The sequence below is a fragment of the Lissotriton vulgaris genome, chromosome 5, assembly GCF_964263255.1.
Source record: "Lissotriton vulgaris chromosome 5, aLisVul1.2, whole genome shotgun sequence".
Lineage (NCBI taxonomy): Eukaryota > Metazoa > Chordata > Amphibia > Caudata > Salamandridae > Lissotriton > Lissotriton vulgaris.
Genome location: NC_141693.1, coordinates 517,257,085 through 517,277,007, shown reverse-complemented (window position 1 = coordinate 517,277,007; position 19,923 = coordinate 517,257,085). Strand labels below are relative to the sequence as shown.

Genomic DNA, 19,923 nt, shown 5'->3' with positions numbered 1-19,923 from the left:
ACATGAAAGCTCGGCTCGGCATGGATTCCAGGTTTCAATAGGACCTCAAGCTAAGCCAGAGCCAGGCATGAGGCTCGAGCCTAGCTGGAGCTTTCCGTGGCTCGCACACCTCTATAGAGCAGCACATCATGCATGGACCTGGGAATATTGCCAGCTATGGCACATTTTTAAGGACTAAGGCAGTTTCCCACAATGTGGAATTACCTTGAACCCTTCCCAATCATAGACTAATTTCATTTCATATGGCTTTATTCGGAACAAAAAGCAAGTCCATAAAAGCACAGCATAAAAAGGATTACAATATAAAACAACAGCCATAAAAAGCAAAAGATACAACAGTTTAAAAAGGTTAAAAAAGCATACTTTTCCTAGCATGAATTGATTTAAGAATGAAAGTGTCCGTATAAAAACAACATGTGCGTGATGTAAATTAAAAAGCAGGCTCATGGAGTCTTGTATTGTCCGTACACCAAACTTTACAAACAATGGCTTCAGATAGGCAATCCGCAGATATTTGTACAGCTGGCAAAGCAAAAGAAAGTGCACAGTGCTTTGTGGAGTAGTATTATCACACAAACAAGGGCCAACAGGTTGTGAATGCAAAGACTCATATGACATCCATATTACGAACATTACCATTTTATCATGTGTAAAAGATATATCATTTCTTTTAGAATTGTACTTTTCTCTGATATCCCCTGATCTTTTCCATGTTGTATTTGTTATGCTCCTTGTATTTTTCTCAAAGCAAAATACATAACACGGTGCATTAAAAAAAAAATACTAATATTTACAGTCATGTCTAGGGAGGCTCAAGAATAAGTCCTTTCGATAATTGTAACAACGTAAACCCTGCAAATGCTATAATCAAGCTCAGTAAAATCGTAACTCTGAGATCCGCTACTTCTGTCTGTTCAATGGAAGGGAGGAAGTTCCTACTCCAAAGCCGCTTTACACACAGACACCAATTTTATACGATACTCGTACGGTTAGTCGAGGGCCGGCTAACGAGGGCAGGCATGTGCTACAACACTGACCTGCTCCACGTGCTTTATCCCAGACAACAACTTGATGTGCAGTCATTCCTGGGCGTCTTTTCAAAAGGTGTGCACACAGGCTTCCCGTAACTCCAGCGCCTACAATTAGCACTCGCGACATTGCAAACAGAAGAGCGGCGGCGACCAAGAAACAACAGAAGGGACAATCACGGTCAGCTGCACTTGAAACAACACTCGGCTTCAGTGCCCTCTAATCCGAACAGGCGTGCGGCAGATGGCCAACGAAGACCGAACCCTGAGTTTCGGTTGTATTGCATAAGTGCGATAACGTGGGAAAGATTAAGCAGAAAGAAATGTACGGCTTTCAGTGGCCAAGCTCCTCTGCATCGAGTTAAGCAGCTGTGCACACATGGACAGCAATAAATTAAATTACACCACGCAGCCGAACAATATGGGATATACGTTATCCTGTGATACCAAATGACACACTACTACGGCGGCAATGACAGTTTTAAAGATTCCACCCCCAGAATCCTCGGGAACCGCCCCTTGCACCGTATGCCCCGCCCCTCCGGCAGCTGATATGTAGAGGTGTAACCGGAATGGCCAATGGTTTGTCCACGCCCTCCTCTCCACTTTTTGATTGGCTGAGAGGTATCGGCCGAGCGGTGCTTCGTGGAATCCCTGCCTTCGAGTCTGCTCTCTGCTGTGCTTTGCGTTCTAGTGTCACTATTCCTGCCTGTCTTTTGCTGTCTGCGAGGCGCTTCTTCCAGCTGGGGGAGTTATAAGGTAAGTCTTTATCCTATGTTTGCTCTCGGGGCAGGTGGTTAATGTTTGTACTTTTATGTTGGGTTAACTGGAATACAAGAAAACTGTTAGCTCCCTATCCAGTGAGGCACTGTGAGTGACATCCGCCAACGGACCCCGCCCCACGTTTCACCCTGGTAAATGGACAGACCTATCCGGGCATTCCTTCATTGATCTGCTGCCAGTCCTAATCGGAACCCCATTCACCAGCACCTCCCAATCTAAACATGAGACATTTTTGGGACTTATACAATTGGTCACAGATAAAACTGGTGGAGACCCTTCAGTGGGTGATTATGAAGATTGTTTTTATTTAATGCGATTTTATATAGCGCAAACTTTACCCGAAGGTGTCGGAGCGCTTTACATGAGAATCAGTTTTAAAACATAAGGATTTAGGATTACATACGTTATATAATAGAAACAAACAGAAAAAATTGCAAATGTACAAGATGTAAAGTCACACAAGGAAGAGTGTTTTAAACTTTAAGTTATGTGAAAGAGGCAAGATTTTCGGACTGTTTTAGTCTCTCAAATTCCCATCTTCCCACAACTCTTCTGTCGTCTCTTTACGCTCTTTTTCTCCACGTAGCTTTCTGAAACAGTCACTCTGCATATATATATAACATCTCATCTCTTCAGCACCCTTTTTACACTCCTGCGCATACTTCCTTATATCTCCTTCACTTCACCAACCCCACCGCACACATAAATTAGGAGGCCATATTACATAAGGTGTCCCCGGGGGCTCAACAGGCGTTTGCTCCTGCTTTGGTCGCCTCAGGGCACTTTGGTATTATACAAGGGGGGCGCAGACACTTGTGCGTCTCCTTCTATATACTTGTGCTTCCCCATCTATAATACTGATAGTGCTGGCACACTTAAAGCACCTTTCACGGACGCACGCCGCATCGACCGGCTTAAGGCCATCACGCCATTTAGAGCACACGCCTGTGGCTCTTCCCTTGGGACGCCTATCAATCGCCCTCGCTGCCTCATACCCCGAGGCGGCCGCACTTAGAACTCGCTACTGGCACCCACGCCGCCAGCAATGAGGAACTTTTAGCCATTGCTCCACTGACTGTACATTACCTGTTGCAGTTTCCGCTGGCACGTATTAACAGGCATGCTTATCTAATGTCCTGAAGATGATGCTTGCATTGTTCTCTTGGATCGAAACACCGTAGACACCTCAAACTTCTCATACATACACTGTGATGTTATTATCTCCTATGTAGAGTTGTTCATTGCGATTTGTTTGTCTAATTGACGATTTGACTTGGAAACAAACCGTGAGCATTGCCTGAGCCTCCCCTAAATGTTTCTCAAACTATATGTCTCTGTAGTTGGACGCAGGCTTGTGTCCCACTTTCAGTATTCTTGTCCGCACATTCCCTAACAGAATTGTCGATTAATTGAACATAGAACCGCTGTCCGGCTGGACAAGTTTAACTTATACAGCACTGATTGGGTCTGTATTCATTGTTCTCTGTTAATTCCTATTCTCCCCTAGGGACCACTGTTATGTTAAATAATTGATTCCCAAGGTCCCGAGCTGACTTTATTTGAGTCACCCTTGTTGTTAAAAAGGAGACACTTAAAGCGCCAGCGCTACCTTCAGAGGATGTTCCCTCATTTGCATAGGGGCTTGCCCTATGCAAATGAGGGAATTCCTTTGACTGTGCCTGCGCCATATTACAGACGCTGGAACAGAGTCAAAGAAGCCCTCAGAAGCCCATTTAAAAGGTGGCGCACTGTCAGTGCGCCTCCTGACAGCAGCCCTCTGCAGGGGGTAAAGGGGGTCCCATGGATTGACTGCACCCGCCTGCAAAGGAATCTCTAACCCCTTTGAAAGTGCAGGCGGGTGCCGCCTGCACCTTGAAAACACGGAGCCCCTGCTCCATGTTTTCACATGGATGCGTTGCCCCCAGGGCAGTGCAAGGTTGCGCCTGCCCTGGGGGCAGCGCATACACCATAATGGGGCGCATTGGCATTGCTTGTGCCCAGCACACCTTGTCAAAGGTGCGCCGGGCGCAAACAAGGCCATTACATAATACGTCCCCAGGTGGGCAAGTCACAGAATGCTCGGGCCAGGCTGGAACTAGATGCCCGGCTCTGGCTCAGCTCGAGGTCCTCCTGGACTCTAGAGCCCCAAACAAGCCCAGCTTTCAGTTGGCTTCTAACTGAGAGCCAGGGTGTTACATAGTACACCAATAATAAGAGAAAAGCATTAATCTTAGATACAGAACAGGAGCACTGGATACCCACCCCTAGTGGCTGAACTGCACAATGTGGAACTAGAAAACCTGGGATCAATCCTGGCTTGACTACTTGACCAAATTGTGTGGGCGTTTCCAAGTATTTTATTTCCCGGGTCTCCTATTTTAATGATCACATAAGGGAGTACCTTCAAGTACATCAGTCATCTATAATGTTGCCCTTTCTGCACTAAGAACCTAACCGACACATAGGTCTCACAGGACAGCTGACCTGCATTTTAGTTCAATAATGGCATTGTGCACCAGGGTTGGGCATAAATCTTTCTATTGATTTTCAAAAACATTTAATAAATGCAGTGATGTATTCTGATGCACGTAGGCGAAACACTCCTTTTTATTAAAGAAATGCACTTTTTTGAATTTTTAAGAGATTTTATCATAGTTTTGCATGATGTTTGTTGCATAATTTACATGACAATGTTTTTTCTGGCTCGGCTTGTGGCCAGGGTCTTAGAGCCAAGCAAGACCCATGGCGCGGCTCTCCTTGTTATTTTGTTGGTGTGCTGTCCTCTACACCCACATGGCGCCCACTCACTCCTATGTGCTTCTTTTTCTTTAACTTTTGCCTTGTCAGTATTTTGACAGCTGGGTACTTCAATCACACACTTTAGCATATAAGCACAATTACAGTTGGCTCACTTTACCATTTCTCTGTGCGCTCTGCAGAGAAGTCAAGGATTGGATGAGCATGTTGAACCACTTTATGTTTCACTAACCGGCAGTGTGAGAAATTCCATAGCTCTCAACAGTGGCCTACCCACAACCTGAACTCACACAGCTACATACGTGTAACTCTTATCGCACTACACACTATACATGAGTTGCATGAAAAAACTACAGAAGCACATCACCCTGGAAAAAGTTAACATTCTTAGAGAATGTAAGAGTAAGCAAAATGTGTATAGGAGCAACATTGCCCTGCAGGTTATACATGGATCTCAGCAGCAGCCATGTTACTCGACTGATCATTTTTAATAGGGGTGTACAAAATGAGTGTAATTTGATTTCAAATAATTATGCTAGGTTTTGGCAAAATTAAATGAAATCACGCAAAATGATAATCTGCCACTTCGCTCTATATTTTATCACAAAATGTGTCCTCGTCAAGCAGCTGCTCTCTTTCTGTTTTTCTTGTGCGTTAGCGGTAAATGTTTACTGCTAATTGTGCCATGTGTTTACAGTGAATGGCACATAATTATGAAAAGTGGTGCGTAGCGTAACGTGAAATTCCCAAAATTCTTCCAATTTGCGTACATGCCTGCTTTTTACTAGAATTTGCTTGAAGTTTACACAAAGGCCAATTTTCATTTGAGTCAACAATGGAATTTAAGTCTATGAACCAGCATACCGCAGACTTAGCTGTTCCGTTAAGATATATAAAGCTTGAAATAAGAACACCATTCTTAAACCAAGATGTGTACTTTGCACACTAATGGTTTGCAAATGGCCATGCAGTTTGTGATGCGACCGGTGTAATATAATTGGTAAATCTCAAATTATCCATTCGCAGAGGGTTACAGAATAACTTGCTCAGTGAATATAATCAGACAGGTCACAATTTGTGGCCTCCAGAGATTGGCTGCAAATGCAGTGATAGATGCCTGTAAGGGATATCAGACCTCTGCCCCTACATGTGCATTCACAAACTGAAAACGTAATTTTTTAGGAAGCAGCCCATGTCCATCAAGAGACCGGTACTGCTTTTTGAAAAGATTGACAATTTAGAAGACAAGACATCAGGCGAGCAGTCAGTGGGCTCGTGGACCACTGACTGATCTCCCAGAGGCGGACAACATGAGTCTCACAGAGGAAACATTCCCTTGATGACAGTGTCTCCTTTTTAAATTAGTCACCACCCCAGTTGTGCACTAGGTAACCAATCAGGTTTTGCGACCCCAGTTGCGGTCACAAACCCTTGATTTGTATTTTTCAGAATTGCAAATATGAGAGGGACGCCCCTTTCATGCCCCCTCCCCTCATGTTTATGGTTCTAAATAGGTTGCAGCAGCCCTTTTAGAAGTTGAATTTTTTTCTGTCTTTTAAAAGGGCTTTTGTACATCATACAAAGCCCTTTTGTTGTTGCAAACCCTGTAATTTTCGTGAAGCACAAGGTTTATAACTGCACAAGTGAAGAGGTGTGGCACTGCGGCCAGTGGGAGTGACGCTGGAATCTGGGGCTCACGGTTCGATCCCCGGCAACGGCGGCAGGTCAGCCCAGCACCATGTGACTCTGGGCAATACCTTACTTATTCTTCCCGATGGCCCCCAGTGCCGGGATGCCTTCGGGTAACTGTTCACACTTTACAAATACTGGATTTATTCACAATGGATTAATACATGAGGCCCTCAGTTGTCTTTCTGAGATTATATACTGCGATGTACAAGTTATTTGCAGATATCCATAACATGCACACCAAACCACTGAGCTGTTTTATAGAAATTGCAACTAGTGACCAGTGGATTGCCTACACTCACACAGCTCTGCAGCAGGAATGTAGGCGGCTGAGCTACCAGCAGTTTTATTGTCCTGCACATATCTCTTGCCAGTTTCTTCGCTTACACTAGTAGTTATCCATATAGTGATGCTACCAAGTTTTGACCTTGTGCAGCGGTCAGCGCAGAAGTCGATTTGGTAGGGCCCTTCCTTCCCTTACACTATTAGTGACCCATTACAATAAGAAGTGAAGTCATTGCTTGTTGACCCAGGGTTATCACTGTGGACTGTGGGTGCCTGCCATGCAAATGTAATCGTTCTCTCAAAATGAAGATTTCCAGCCCAGCTTACGCGTTTTAGTCAATTAGGTTTTCAAATATTTTCTGATGGCTCATATCAATAACAAATGAAAGACTCTCAACAACCAATGCCTGAAAAGGCCAGGCCTATGATGTTGCCAGTCTTTGTTTCTTTTGTATTCTGGTACTTGTAGTTCTCCACGTACAATGGAGTAGGAGGATTACAAAGAATAAACCTAGGTATTTAGACCCTGGAATCTAGAGAGCTTTTACATTACCCCCTCATCCCAGTCTTTCCATTTTAAATAAATCTTCCATTCCTCCTTTTCTTGATGTGTTCTTATAGTTGGGACACTACTGTGCATAACATTGCTGTCGTCCCATCAAGCGCCCTCCGGGGCTCATGTGATCTACACGGTAAACAACCTTTACAACAAAACTTTTACAACGCAGTACCATTATGACGCAACTTTTACAACGCAAACCGTTACAACGCATTGCGCTGGGGGGCGCTCTAGGATAGGGAATAGGTTTAATGTACTACCCAACACCTTCCCTACTGTCCACGAGGACTGGAGTTGGAATAGTAAATTAAACTATTCACTATCCAGCGCCCCAAAGCACTATGCGTTGTAAAGGCATGCGTTGTAAAAACCTCGTTGTAAAGGCATGCGTGGTTAAAGCATGCGTTGTAATGTCATACATCCGATCTACTCACTACGTTCTGTCTGAACCAGCAGGAATACTCATACCCGTGAGTTGGAAGTATATTTACAGATGGATGGAATCCGCTTTATAAATGAAAGCCCTGAGTCAGACCAGACCTCAGTGTGTTGTTTATCTCCTGTGGATGTTGTTTTTGCTCCTAGCTCTTGAGTTCAGTAAAAGAAACGTTCTGCATCATCATGATCTCTTTTATTGGTCCATTTAGCACACAACTAAACTTGGTTCATTGTCTTCATAATTGGCTCATAATCAGTGTTTTAATGAGAATGGTAGACCACATACGTTATTGTAACACCTTCTTATAATTGGAAATGTTTGATTTAGAATCTTTTCACTGTCTTCAATAACTAAAATCGTCACAGATTATGCATATGTTGTTCCTGGTTTTCAGCATCCGGTTTCTATAGTATGCAATGTTACTTGTAGCCCTCTTAAGAAAGCAAAGGGCACAATGATGTAAGATGGTGCTTACTTATGCTTGTATTTTGATCCAGAATCAGGATGTGGTTGTTAATTGCTGCGGCGTGCCTTTTCCAAAGTGCACTAATGTCCAGGGTGCAGAGGAGAGAAGCGGGCAGCTTCCTGGCGTCCAATGCAGACCCTGAAGCCTCAATGAATGTGGTGAGTACCAATGGCCTACGTCAGTCATTGTTTGGTTGTAAGTGGGCATAAGATTTCTTCGATCGTGTGAATTGGTAGATTAGCATGGCTATCATGGGCTCTAATACAAGAAAGGAAAAGAGCCCACTATGCCAGTAATAAAAGATAGCCATCTTTGGGATTCAGTAGCTCCCTCTCATCCGTGGGCTTGGGTGTTAGTGCATCTGATTCACTAATGATACTTTAAGGGCCATTAGTTTCTAATTCTAGCTGAAGGCAACTTCAACTGGGAGGGATTCTATGTCAGTAATTTGTTGGGTGTCGTCTGTGTATGTGATGAAAGCTGTTTTGATGCTGCAACTTCACAATTTTTTTTTTTTTGTAAAAGTGCCCCATGCTTTCGCTTTAATGGCGACTGCGCCCCTTTCTTTAGACGAGGCTTGCCGTAACTTGAATACGGCGAACAGCATCCAAAAAAGGGGCGCAGCCACCATTAAAGTGGTCTCGTATTTGCGAGAGTTTGAGCTGCTGGCATTTGAAATGACAAAGCTTTTTATAAATTTGTTGGTATAAAAAAAACACAAATAAAAGACATTGTCATTTACAAACATCTTAAACTCTTGCAAATACAAGACCTATTGCATCGCAGGTGCTTGTTTTTCTTATCGTTTTGGACACCTTTTCAAACTAAAAACCCACCTGCTTTCTTGCACTGACAAGGCCACTGACGTTGCGTAGGAGGGACTGTGAATCAGTGTCCAAAGATCGGTTTCGATTCAATGAAAAAAATGTCAAGGCGGACACACAAGCTTCACTTCTCATATTTATGTGTTAAAGGTCAAGTGCAACGTGTTTTTCTAGAAATGTGGCAGTGACTCACTCACTTAAAGGAGTAGTGACTACGTTCAGCTTTCACATCTATTCGCCCTACTAAATAACAAGCATTAGAAATGCAATAGGTCTCGCAGCATTAGAGTTAGTGCTTTTAGAATTGTTTATAGGTTTTTTGTTGTAAATCTTTTGCATTTTATTTTTTTGTAGGCAATGCAAAAGAATTACAAATCAAAAAAGCAATAAGCAAATGTAAAAGCTTTAACTAAAAATCCTGCGAGACCTATTGCACTGTGTGAGGGTGAGGTGTTGAGGGTGAGTGAGGGTGGGGGTGAGTGAGGAGTTGAGGGTGAGGGTGAGAGAGTGTTATTGTGAGTTAGGGTGAGGGTGGATGAGGGTGGATGAGGGTGGATGAGGGTGAGGGTGAGGTGTTGAGGATGAGTGAGGATGAGTGAGGGTGAGTGAGGGGTCGAGGGTGAGTGAGGGTGAGTGAGGGTGACTGAGTGTGAGTGATTGTGACTGAGTGTGAGTGATTGTGAGTGAGGGTGAGTGAGGGTGAGTCAGAGTGAGTGAGGGTGAGGCGTTGAGGGTGAGGCGTTGAGGGTGAGGCGTTGAGGGTGAGGCGTTGAGGGTGAGGCGTTGAGGGTGAGGCGTTGAGGGTGAGGCGTTGAGGGTGAGGCGTTGAGGGTGAGGTGTTGAGGGTGAGGTGTTGAGGGTGAGGTGTTGAGGGTGAGGTGTTGAGGGTGAGGTGTTGAGGGTGAGGTGTTGAGGGTGATTGAGTGTGAGTGAGTGAGGGTGAGGTGTTGAGGGTGAGTGAGTGAGGGTGAGGTGTGGAGAGTGAGTGAGGTTCAGGTGTTGAGGGTGAGGATTTGAGGGTGAGGGTGTGAGGTGTTGAGGGTGAGTGTTTGAGGGTGAGGGCGAGTGAAGTTGAGGGGGTGAGGTGTTGAGGGTGTGAGGGTGAGGTGTTGAGGGTGTGTTGTTGAGCGTGAGGCTGAGGTGTAGAGTGTGAGTGAGAGTAAGAGTGAGGGTGATTGAGTGTTTTAGTGTTAGTGAGGGTGAGGTATTGAGTGTGAGTGAGGGGAAGTGTGATTGTGGTATTGAGAGTTAGTGAGGGTGAGGTGTTGAGTGTTATTGATGGTGAGGTGTTGAGTGTGAGTGAGGGTGAGTGTGAGTGAGGGGGAGGGGGAGGCGTTGAGGATGAGTGATGTGTTTAGGGTGAAGTGTTGAGGGTGTGGGTGAGGAATTGAGGGTGAGGGAGGGTGAGTGTGGGTGAATGTTTGAGGGTGAGTGATTGAGGGTGAGGTGTTGTGGCTGATTTTTTGTGGGTGAGTGAGGGTGAGATGTCGATGGTGATTGAAGGTGAGGTGTTGGGTGAGGCGTTGAGAGTGAGTGAAGTTGAGTGTTGTTGAGTGAGGATGAGTGAGAGTGAGGGTGAGTGAGTAGTTGCGTGTGAGGTGTTGAGGGTGAGTGAGGGTGAGGGTGAGTGAGGGTGATGTGTTGAGGGTGAGTTAGGGTGAGTGAGGGTGAGTGAGGGTGAGTGAGGGTGAGTAAGTGTGAGGATGAGTGAGGGTGAGGGTGAGAGTTTGAGGGTGAGTGAGGGTGAGTGTTTGAGTCTTAATGAGGGTGAGATGTTGAGGGTGGGTGAGGGGGGTGTGTGAGAGTGTGTGGGTGAGTGGTGTGAGTGTTAAGGGTGTTGTGTATGAGGGGTGTTAGTATGAGGGATTTGAGTGTGAGAGGGTGAGGGTGAGTGTGATGGGAGGGTAGGCATAGTGAGTGATGTTGAGGGGTAAGGGAGTGTAAGGGAGAGTGAGGGTGAGACTGAGCGGGTGTGAGCGGGTGAGTGAGGGAGTGTTTGAGAGTGTGAGTGAGGGAGTGTGTGAGGTGTTGTGTGAGAGCGTGAGTGATGGGGTGTGTGAGGGGTGTGTGAGAGGGTGTGTGAGAATGTGAGTGTGTGTTAGGGTGAATGAGGGGGTGTGAGGGGGGTGATGGTGGGGTGACCAATAGCCTGATGACTAACCCATGGCTCAGACAGATATTGAAGGGGAAAATCGAAGAAGCAAAACAACCCCACAAAAAAGTCCCACAGTAAAAGGTCAATGCCTGGGGACCCGGGGCGCTAGTAGGCGGGCTAGCAAGATGGGCGCATACTAGATAGGCTCCTGCAGTTTGGGAGAAATCAACAGCATTATCCTGCCTTCCACAACATATATCGAGAGCTACAAGTGCCCATATTCTGGAGGGCAGAGTGCTGGAAAGTGCCACACGCCAAAAAAAACAGTAGGAGAAATCAGATTGCTGCCGATCTGTGCGCATAAGGCCTTGACAGATGGTGCACGGCACCAGAATGGCGTGCAGAGGGGAGCGGATTGCCGCAGGTGGAGAGACGCGTGCTGTGGGACATCAGAGCTGACCTGAACCTCACCGGTATTCACTACACAAAACTAACCTTCTGAGTCCAGTCGCGGAAGAGGCGCTGTTGCGAGGCAAAAGAGGTAAAGGGGCCGGGGAGAGCCATGCTGAGACGCGAGACAGCCACTGCACGCACCGAGCTGTGGTGGCGGGTGGCTCGCCTCCCAGTTAGTCGGAAACCCTTTGGCGGGTGGCAACACCCTCCACCTGCCGCTCCTCTCCCTCGCCAGACTAACATACCCAGTCAACAAAGACTGGATGTTGGAGTCGTGATGGCTGCTTAAGCACTGGCACTGCCCGCCATTTTGGGTGTTGGCATGGGGCCACGGGCAGAGGCGCAGGCGCGCTACAGAGCCACAAACTGGGAACTGTATGGTGGACAGTTGCCGCAGCTCAGCAACAAGTTTTGGGGAGGCATTGTGGACAGAGGGACTGGGCCACAGAGAGACCTGGTTAAAAAATGCGCTGTGAAGCGGGACCACTAGGCTCGGGGTCAGGCGGGGGAGGGCGGGTTTGGAATGTCGAGCTCGCGAGGCGGTGTTGGTGGGGAGGGGGCGGAGCGGGGGAGAGGGTGTGTGTGAAACGAGACGGACATCATCTGCTGCACTTTTAAGAGGACGGAAGGGAAGGCACGCTTTCCTGAAAATCATGTTTTACTTACTTGACCGTCGGGTTGAATTGTGTGGGAAAGCTGCGCTGGCAAAGTTCCTTGCCGAAAACGTGCAGGCGAGGTGCGACACGGCAGGACGGAAGGAAGAGAGGGGAGGGGGAGGAGAAATGCGACACGGCGGGAGGGGGCGGGCAGGGGAGGGGGCGGAGAGGTGCGACACGACGGAAGGAAGAGAGGGGAGGGGGAGGAGAAATGCGACACGGCGGGAGGGGGCGGAGGGGTAAACAAAGACGGACGTGCACGCGCCCGTGACTTTTAAGGTCAATGCGCATAAGCTTAATGCGCATGCGCATTGACCTTAAAAGTCACGGGCACTGCAAGGAATCGCCACGATTCCTTGCAGTGTTGCCAAAGAGTGGATAACTCGCAATAGTCTCGCTTTGCTCGATGCGCATGCGCATCGGCAACAGGCGAGACCTAAAAACGAATCACATGGTCGGTGTGTGCATTGGATCATGCAAGTTTCATTATTGATAATGCAAGGCACATGCATCATTTCCTCTTTAGTCGCCCAACCTACAACTTTTCCAAGTGCAGAAAATATACACACGTAAAATCTGGATCCTCATCCACGAATTCAGGGTCTGTATATTTTTTCTTTGCAGATTTTCTCACAGTTGTGAGTGACACTTAGGCCCCTATTTCAGACACAGTGGTAATTGCAGGGAAGTAATACAACTACGGTTATTGCCAATACCACAAATATTGCAAATAGCTCGATGTGGAATTCCTCGGTGATTCGAAGTAATCTCCTACAGGCCCCTTGTGGATTGCAAAACAGCATGCACAAATAAGTGTTACTTCCGCTTTTCCCGTATTTTAGGTCGCTATTCCAGGCTTTTTTTTCCTGACAGATTTCTCCAAGTTTGACTTAGAGGATTTGTCTCTGAGGATATGTTCCTGCTAATTCTACATGGTAATACAGTTTATTTAATACCAATTTTTGTGGAAACGTCTACGTTACATCCAGAGCTGTCAACTTTATAACTGGGGAACTAGGTTCGAGTCCAGCTGCCAACACAATATTCCTGTGATTCTGGACAAATCACTGAATCACTCTGTGCCTTAAAAAGGTAATGTGACCTTGTATAACGTAACTGGTGCTCGTGTAAAGCTCTTCAATGCCCATGACCTGGGTTTGCTCTATATACAACTACAAAAGGAAAAACTCTGTTAGTTGCCAACTTGTATTGTAGCTTATTTGGGTGAGGTTTTTGTGTGTACCCAGTTCAGTCCCTGGTAAGTGTATGATTTAAGTCGTGGCAGCACCCTTAAAATAGTAACTTTCCGGATATTTAGAATGATCTGCAAGTGTCTTTGCCACACTTATCTCACTTCTAAACTTATACTTAAATTGATTCGGTATAGGAGGAGTAGTACTTACTTACTTAAGCCTACTACCCCTACTGGGATATAGGCCATCAACCAGGAGTCTCCAGACATTGTTATCCTAGGTTTTTCTTTCAGTCTCACATCAGGTGTAACCCATCTTCTTGCAGTCAGCCTCAATGCCTTCTCACCAGGTGTTTCTTGACCTTCCTCTTTTCCTCTTCCCTTGAGGGTTCCAGGTCAGGGCTTGCCTGGTGGTGTTTGAAGTGGGCTTGCGGAGGGTGTAACCCTTCCAGCCCAGTGTCTTTTTTCTTGATTTCTCAATGAGCAGGAAGTTGGAAAGTCTGCTGCCATAGGATGTTCTTGCTGATGGTGTTTGGCTAGTGGAATTGGAGGATTTTCTTTACAGGTGTTGATGAAGGTCTGGACTTTGTTGTTGGTGGTCACTGTTGTACTCCAAATTTCTGTTCTGTAGAAAAGGACCAATTTTATTTTTGTGTTAAAAAGCCTGATCTTGGTTTGCAATGTTAGGTCCTTTGAGCTCCAGATCTTCTTTAGCTGAATGTAGGCAGCCCTTGCTTTGCCAATTCTTGTCTTGACGCCCATGTCTGTGCCACCCTGCTTGTCTATGACGCTGCCTGCCCAGATAGATGAAGGCCTCAACCTCTTCCAGTGCATCGCCTGTGAGAGTGACTGCAGTTGTGCTGGCTGTGTTGGCTTTCAGGATCTTGGTTTTTCCGCTGTGTAAGTTGGGGGCCAAGTTGCACTGATGTGGCTGCTACATTGTCTGTCTTCTCTTGCATTTGCAGATGGGTATGAGAGAGTAGGGCCAGGTTGTTGGGCTGCACCCAAAGTTTCCACTGGATTCCATTTCTCCTTCTTGCTATCAGTGTCTTCTTGATCCAGTCTATGGCCAGCAGGAAGAGAAAAGGAAAGAGCAAACAACTCTGGCAGGTTCTGGTTCTCTCTTGCAATGCTTCTGTGAATTGTTCTATATGGACTATTTTGTAGGCCATTACATTCGAAGAGTTCCTGATGATTCTTATGAGTTTATCTGGCACAACATAGTGGCAGAACAGTTTCCAAAGAGTCTCTCTGTCCATGCTGTTGAATGCCTTCTCATAGTCGATGAAGTTGACATAGAGGGGAGCGTTCCATTCCATCAACTTCTCTATGATGAGCAGTGTTGCAGCCTGGTCTGTACAGGATCTATCTTTGCGGAAGCCAGCTTGCTGGTCTTGCAGCTGAGTGTTGAATTGTTCCTTTATTTTTATCAGGATGACTCTGTTGAACACTTTGCCTAGGGTTGATTGAAGAGTTATCTCTCTATAGTTTGCACAGTTACTCAGGTCATATTTTGTGGGGATCGTGATGAGATATCCCTCCTTCCAGTCGGATGGCACCTTTTCCTCTTCCTAGATCCTGCCAAACATATGGTAGACCATGCCTACTGATGTTTCAATTTCTGCATTCAGTGTCTCTTCAGGAATGTTTCAGGCCCTGCTTCTTTGCCGTTTTTCAGATATTTGATGGCTTGCCGTAGTTCTTCTTTGGTTGGTCTGCTGCAGTCGATTGGCAATTAGTTGTCAGCTGGCTGTATGTCTTGTGTAGACTGCAGCACGGGCTGGTTCAGCAATTTATCAAAGTGCTCCATCCATCTTGGTTGTAGGCCTTCGTTACCCATGATTGTCTCCTTCGCTTTGTCTGTGACAGGCATTTGTGGTTTGCAGTATCTGCCGGATAGGTTCTTCATTATCTTATAGAGTTCTTTCAAGTTTCCATGCCTTGCTGCTTCCTTGGTTTCTGTGGCAAGACCATTGATGACTCTTCGCTTACCTGCTTTTAAGCTTCTCTTCTCTTCCTTGTTGGTTTTTGTGTTTTCACCTTGAGTTTTCAGTTTCTCCTCTTGTTAGGATGGTGTTTACTGCAACTTTCTTTTGCTTTCTCTCTTGGATTTTGCGGCGAGTCTCAGTGGCGAACTGTGCTTTATGCTGATGTTTCTTGGGACCCAGTACCACCTGGCAGGTTGATTTTGGTGTTTATCTGATCTTCTCCCTCTGAATTTCTTCTGGGTCTTTGTCAGACTTGTTACTGAGGTTAACAGAGTATTTACTCAGTTTCTGTGCATTTTTGAGGATGGTGGTGTTATATCGCTGGTGTAGGTTTGTCAGTTCCATCCATGCTTACTTCAGCTGTGAGAAGGTGATGGTCTGATGCCACGTCCGCTCCTCATATCACTCTCACATCCTGCAGGGACCTGTTGAATGTCTTGGCAATGCAGACATGGACGATCTGATTGTCTGTTTGATGGTCTGGAGACACCCATGTTGCATTGTGTATTCTTTTTTGTGGGTGTACACTACCACCAAACTGTTGAGGGCACAGAGATCTGCAATCCTTTCACCATTCTCGTTCGTATAGCCAAGGCCATAGTTGCCCCATGACTTCTTTATACCCAATGTTGAAGCTTCCAATCTTGCAATTGAGGTCCCCCATCAGTAAGGCATTTCTCCAGGATGGACTGAAGTCTGAGTTGATCTTCCTTTTCTTTGTGCGGAAGGTCGCTGTCTGATCGCATTAGCATGAGTGCTACTCCCCGAGTGTGTGGGTCATTTTCTTCCTTGTGTCCAGAATACAGCATCTTTCCTTCTGGAGCCGGTCTTTTCTATCTAGACTGTGTTCATGTGGACTCACTGTTGTCAAGCAGGGCACCCTTGTATTTTTCATCTCTGCTGCTACTTGGGCTGTCTTGCCTTTCTTGTACATGGTCCTCGTGTTCCTTGTCCCGATGTGGATGGTACTGGTTTAAGCGGGTGGATTAACTTTACAGCTTTCGCCACAAGGCATCACAGCTCTCCGTGAAGGAGATTCCTCTGTCCCCAAGACCGAGATGTCTTTTTGTTGACTTATCTATAGCTAGGATTTTTAGGTCGAGCCTTGGCAGCGCAAGCGCTGCTACGAGGCATGCCTTAGTGGAGTATAGCTTTGAAACCACTCTCCGCTCATATTTTAATTGGCTTGTGTCATTTTCCTCTGTAAACGCTGGCTTTCGAGTCGTTATTAGGCATGTTAGTCCCGCCTTGTCTGCATTTGTTACCTCCCATAACGACTGGACCTTTTACTTGTGTTGTTACATGGTCTGCTTTATTCATCGGTGAGCACTGTTTTCTTTAATGCTCTTCCCATATTCCACCCATGACATCGCAGCACCTGCCCGCATTTATTTTAATAGTAATGTATTTATTCAAATTACAGCGCGGTCCGCTTTAACTATAGCGGCCGCGCTTATTTATTTAAAATACAGTGCGGTCCTCTTTGACTTTAGCGGGTGTGCTTATTTTTTTTATCAGCACAGTGCCCTTCAAGGGCCGACATGCGCATAACTTTAATAATCACGGGTGTCGTGCAATATGTTTTAGCATGGTGCCCGCTTTACTCTTTTTTTGCATTTTTTTTATCCTACTATATCAATGCTGGTAATCTCCTCTTCTTGGTAAGGTACATAATACTGGGCGCCACTCCATTTCCATGCTCCACATGTGGCAGCACCGCAACCATTTTCATCTTTTAGCAGGGGCTCGGCTAGTGAAAGTAGCCAAAGACAGCTACGGGCCCCCCGGCTGAAGGATGCGGCTCTCATGTTCACAATCCGTACTTTTTGTGAAGATTGCTGCTTTACACAAGACTTTCACACCAAAGCTATTTTCTAGTTACATTATTTTAACAAGATTTGGGAACTTCCTCACTGTCTTGTGTGTTATCAGATGTTGTTTGCACTTAAAATAGAACAGGGTGGCAAAAGGCATGTTAAAAAAAGTCCCCACGTCTTGCCATTTGTACTTCCATTTTCAGCATCTTGGTCAGGGTAAACAGATTGAGAACTTCCTGTGTTGGGGGTATGGTGGGGTGAAGCAGAAAACCAGCTAAAAAGGGGCGTGGTTCGGCTCTATGTGCATTTCAATTACATACTTTGACCACCCTCACTAAAAGGGAAGGAGGGTGTTGTAATGGCCAGAGCCGCTGACCTTTTAACTAGGAAACCAGGTTCGAGTTTTGGCTTCTGCTCAACGACCTGTGAATCTGGGCAAATCACATATTCTTCCCAACAATGAATCTGACCTTGTAATAATGTAACTGGTTCCCATCTAAAGCACTCTGGGGTTCGGGGGGAAGCAAAAGCAAGCAGCATGTTCCTATTGCTCATGAAAAGCACCCGTTGGTGGGTGGTTTTAGTCAGGGCTCGAGTCGGGGTACCACGCGGGTGGACGGCGTCCCCCTACTTATTTTAGTGGGCGCTCAATAACTTTAAACTGCAACTGAGTGCAAGCCACCTTTCGTGACGTCACTTCCTCTTGTGACGTCAGCATCCCCCCCACTTCTGTTTTTAGTACTTGTGCCCTGGTTTTAGTTTCTTATCATGCTGTGTGAGTGCTGCTGTATTGTGCTGCCAACCGCTGATATGCTCTCTCCCTTGGGGCATGCCTGCTTTCTCTGCTTAGGAAATATTTACTTATTTCCTGTGGAAAAGTAGGTCACCAAAAATCTGAATACTCTTAGGTTTTTGGCCAAAGATAACAAAAAAGGGTGAGCCAGAGCACTAGGAGCCGCATAAGCACATTGCAACACCGCAGACGGCTAAATAAATACACATACACGCTTAAACAATGCAGTTTGAGTTGTTTTCGTTAGGGGACGGGGGGGCACAAGATCACTAACATGCAACACTTGCCCATATTGCATACATTATAACCACCATGGGAATTGTTGCACTTTTAAGATCAGGTTACAGATTCGACCATTGTACATGTTTTGTAGGAAACATACTGAGCAAAACCACAGAATGTTGCTGAATGCACACAAGAGTGGCATGGCAGTGTCCTGACTTGCCGCTGTGAATGTTATGGTATGTTATTGGGGTTTGTCAAGCGCGACTAACGAGCGGAGAGGCCTCCAGGCGCTGGAGCAGGTGTGAAGGCCGTCTGCAGGGGCTTCAGTTAAGTAGCCAGGTAACGGCCAACGTGATGATTGACGCCACGCTGGTGAAGGGCCTTGGGGCAAACCGAAGGTGGCTGCAGGGGCTCTTGATCTGTCCCCATTGTGAAGTGTCAGGAATCGGCAGTAAACAGGCAACAGCATTGACAAAGCCAACAGGTCTGGTTTAAATGTGCTGACCCGTTCATGCTGTTTACATGCATTAGCAGATTAAACCCTCACGCATTAATCTTGTCCATGCTCTGCATATTTGGCTTACTAAATGCCGCTTGCCCCATTCATCCATCCCAGCTCCTTGGAAATTGTATTGTATTGTAATTGCATTTATATAGCGCTTACTACCCCTGACGAGGCGTCGAAGCGCTGAAATACAGTCGTAAGAATACATATGGGTATTCTGTTTTGATTTGCAGATCTGCAACTGTCTGCTCTAATTAGGAATGCAGAGACCTTGCTTTAAGAACGGAGTTTAGGTTGCTCTTCACCTTAATAGACACCCTGAACCCTTTCCTAACAACAAGCATTTGCAATGCAATAGGTCTCGCATTTGCACGAGTTTAAACTATTGGCATTGTAAATAACAATGTTTTTTTATTTATGTTTAAAAAAAACAACAACACATAAATAAAAGTCATTGCCAATAGCTGAAACTCTCGCAAATGCGAGACCTATTGCATTGCACATGCTTGTTTTACATAGTGGGGCAGCTGGGCTTGGGACCAGGTGTAGGTGAAGTAGGTTCGGAAAAGTGATTCATGTGTTTTGCATTTGGCACACTTCAAGGGAGGTTCGGAAGTTATTTTTTTCCTCTTATGCGGATCAGAGAAATTGTCATTTCTTTTGGCTGGTTGCAAAGCATTCTCTGCTAAGGTGCCAACATGTCTGTAACAGCAGATAGGTTGAATGACTGAGTCTTATTCTTTGTAACACCTGTTTTCTGCTCTAGGCTTATCACTTTGAGCTTCAGGTCGTATTCTTTTGAATATCCCTGTTTTAAGAACCATAAGCTTGGGGTAGAAACCTCCAGCTTTAACCTTTCTGTTTGCTGGTCACATACAGTGCCTTCTCGTTCAAGCTATTTTAAGGGCAATCACACTCCTCTTTTCCCTTTTCTTCCTTTTATCACAAGATACATTCAATTAATTATGGTAGTTCTTGATTTGCTACCCTTTATATTATTTATTATGGTTGCAATTTTTAGATTTATATTATACATACACCCCTAAATATAATTGTTTTACACTAATAATATTGAATTATATTGAAAACATTTAATTTTTATAGTCATGACTGCTAATTATTTTTGAAAATTGTAACAAATGTCACTCTGTTTTTGTACTACTTGGATATGATGTGTTGCTTACGTTTTGTTTTCAAAATCAAATAGCATTTTCTAAGTCATAACAAATGGGTGTCCACTGCCCTTAACCGTATGGCCCATCTTCGGACCACTTTTCCACACACTCTCTTCCCAATGCTCACTGGTGCACAGAAACCTAGTTGCTTTAAAGAAGTCTACAAAGAGCAGAAAATGCTTGGCTTAAAGAGA

The 19,923-nt window shown here is 45.5% G+C and overlaps 2 protein-coding genes across 6 annotated transcripts in view; one reads left to right on the top strand and one right to left on the bottom strand.

Moving 5' to 3' along the window:
- RNLS (renalase, FAD dependent amine oxidase) overlaps window positions 1-1,285 on the bottom strand; it is a 513,712-nt gene extending 512,427 nt beyond the window's left edge. For 2 of the 4 annotated variants that reach the window (XM_086921948.1, XM_086921949.1), the window contains exon 1: window positions 1,038-1,285. In XM_086921948.1, coding sequence (XP_086778074.1) covers window positions 1,038-1,158 — 121 coding nt within the window. In that variant the 5' untranslated portion in view covers window positions 1,159-1,285. The remainder of the gene's footprint in view (window positions 1-1,037) is intronic. The other 2 variants (XM_086921951.1, XM_086921950.1) reach the window with 2 other exon arrangements.
- Window positions 1,286-1,473: 188 nt separating this feature from the next.
- Window positions 1,474-19,923, top strand: part of LOC147711166 (lysosomal acid lipase/cholesteryl ester hydrolase-like) — a 67,960-nt gene continuing 49,510 nt past the window's right edge. The window contains exons 1-2 of one of the 2 annotated variants that reach the window (XM_086921947.1): window positions 1,474-1,787; window positions 8,038-8,164. In XM_086921947.1, the coding sequence (XP_086778073.1) occupies window positions 8,045-8,164 (120 nt within the window). In that variant the 5' untranslated portion in view covers window positions 1,474-1,787; window positions 8,038-8,044. The remainder of the gene's footprint in view (window positions 1,788-8,037; window positions 8,165-19,923) is intronic. The other variant, XR_015295896.1, reaches the window with a different exon arrangement.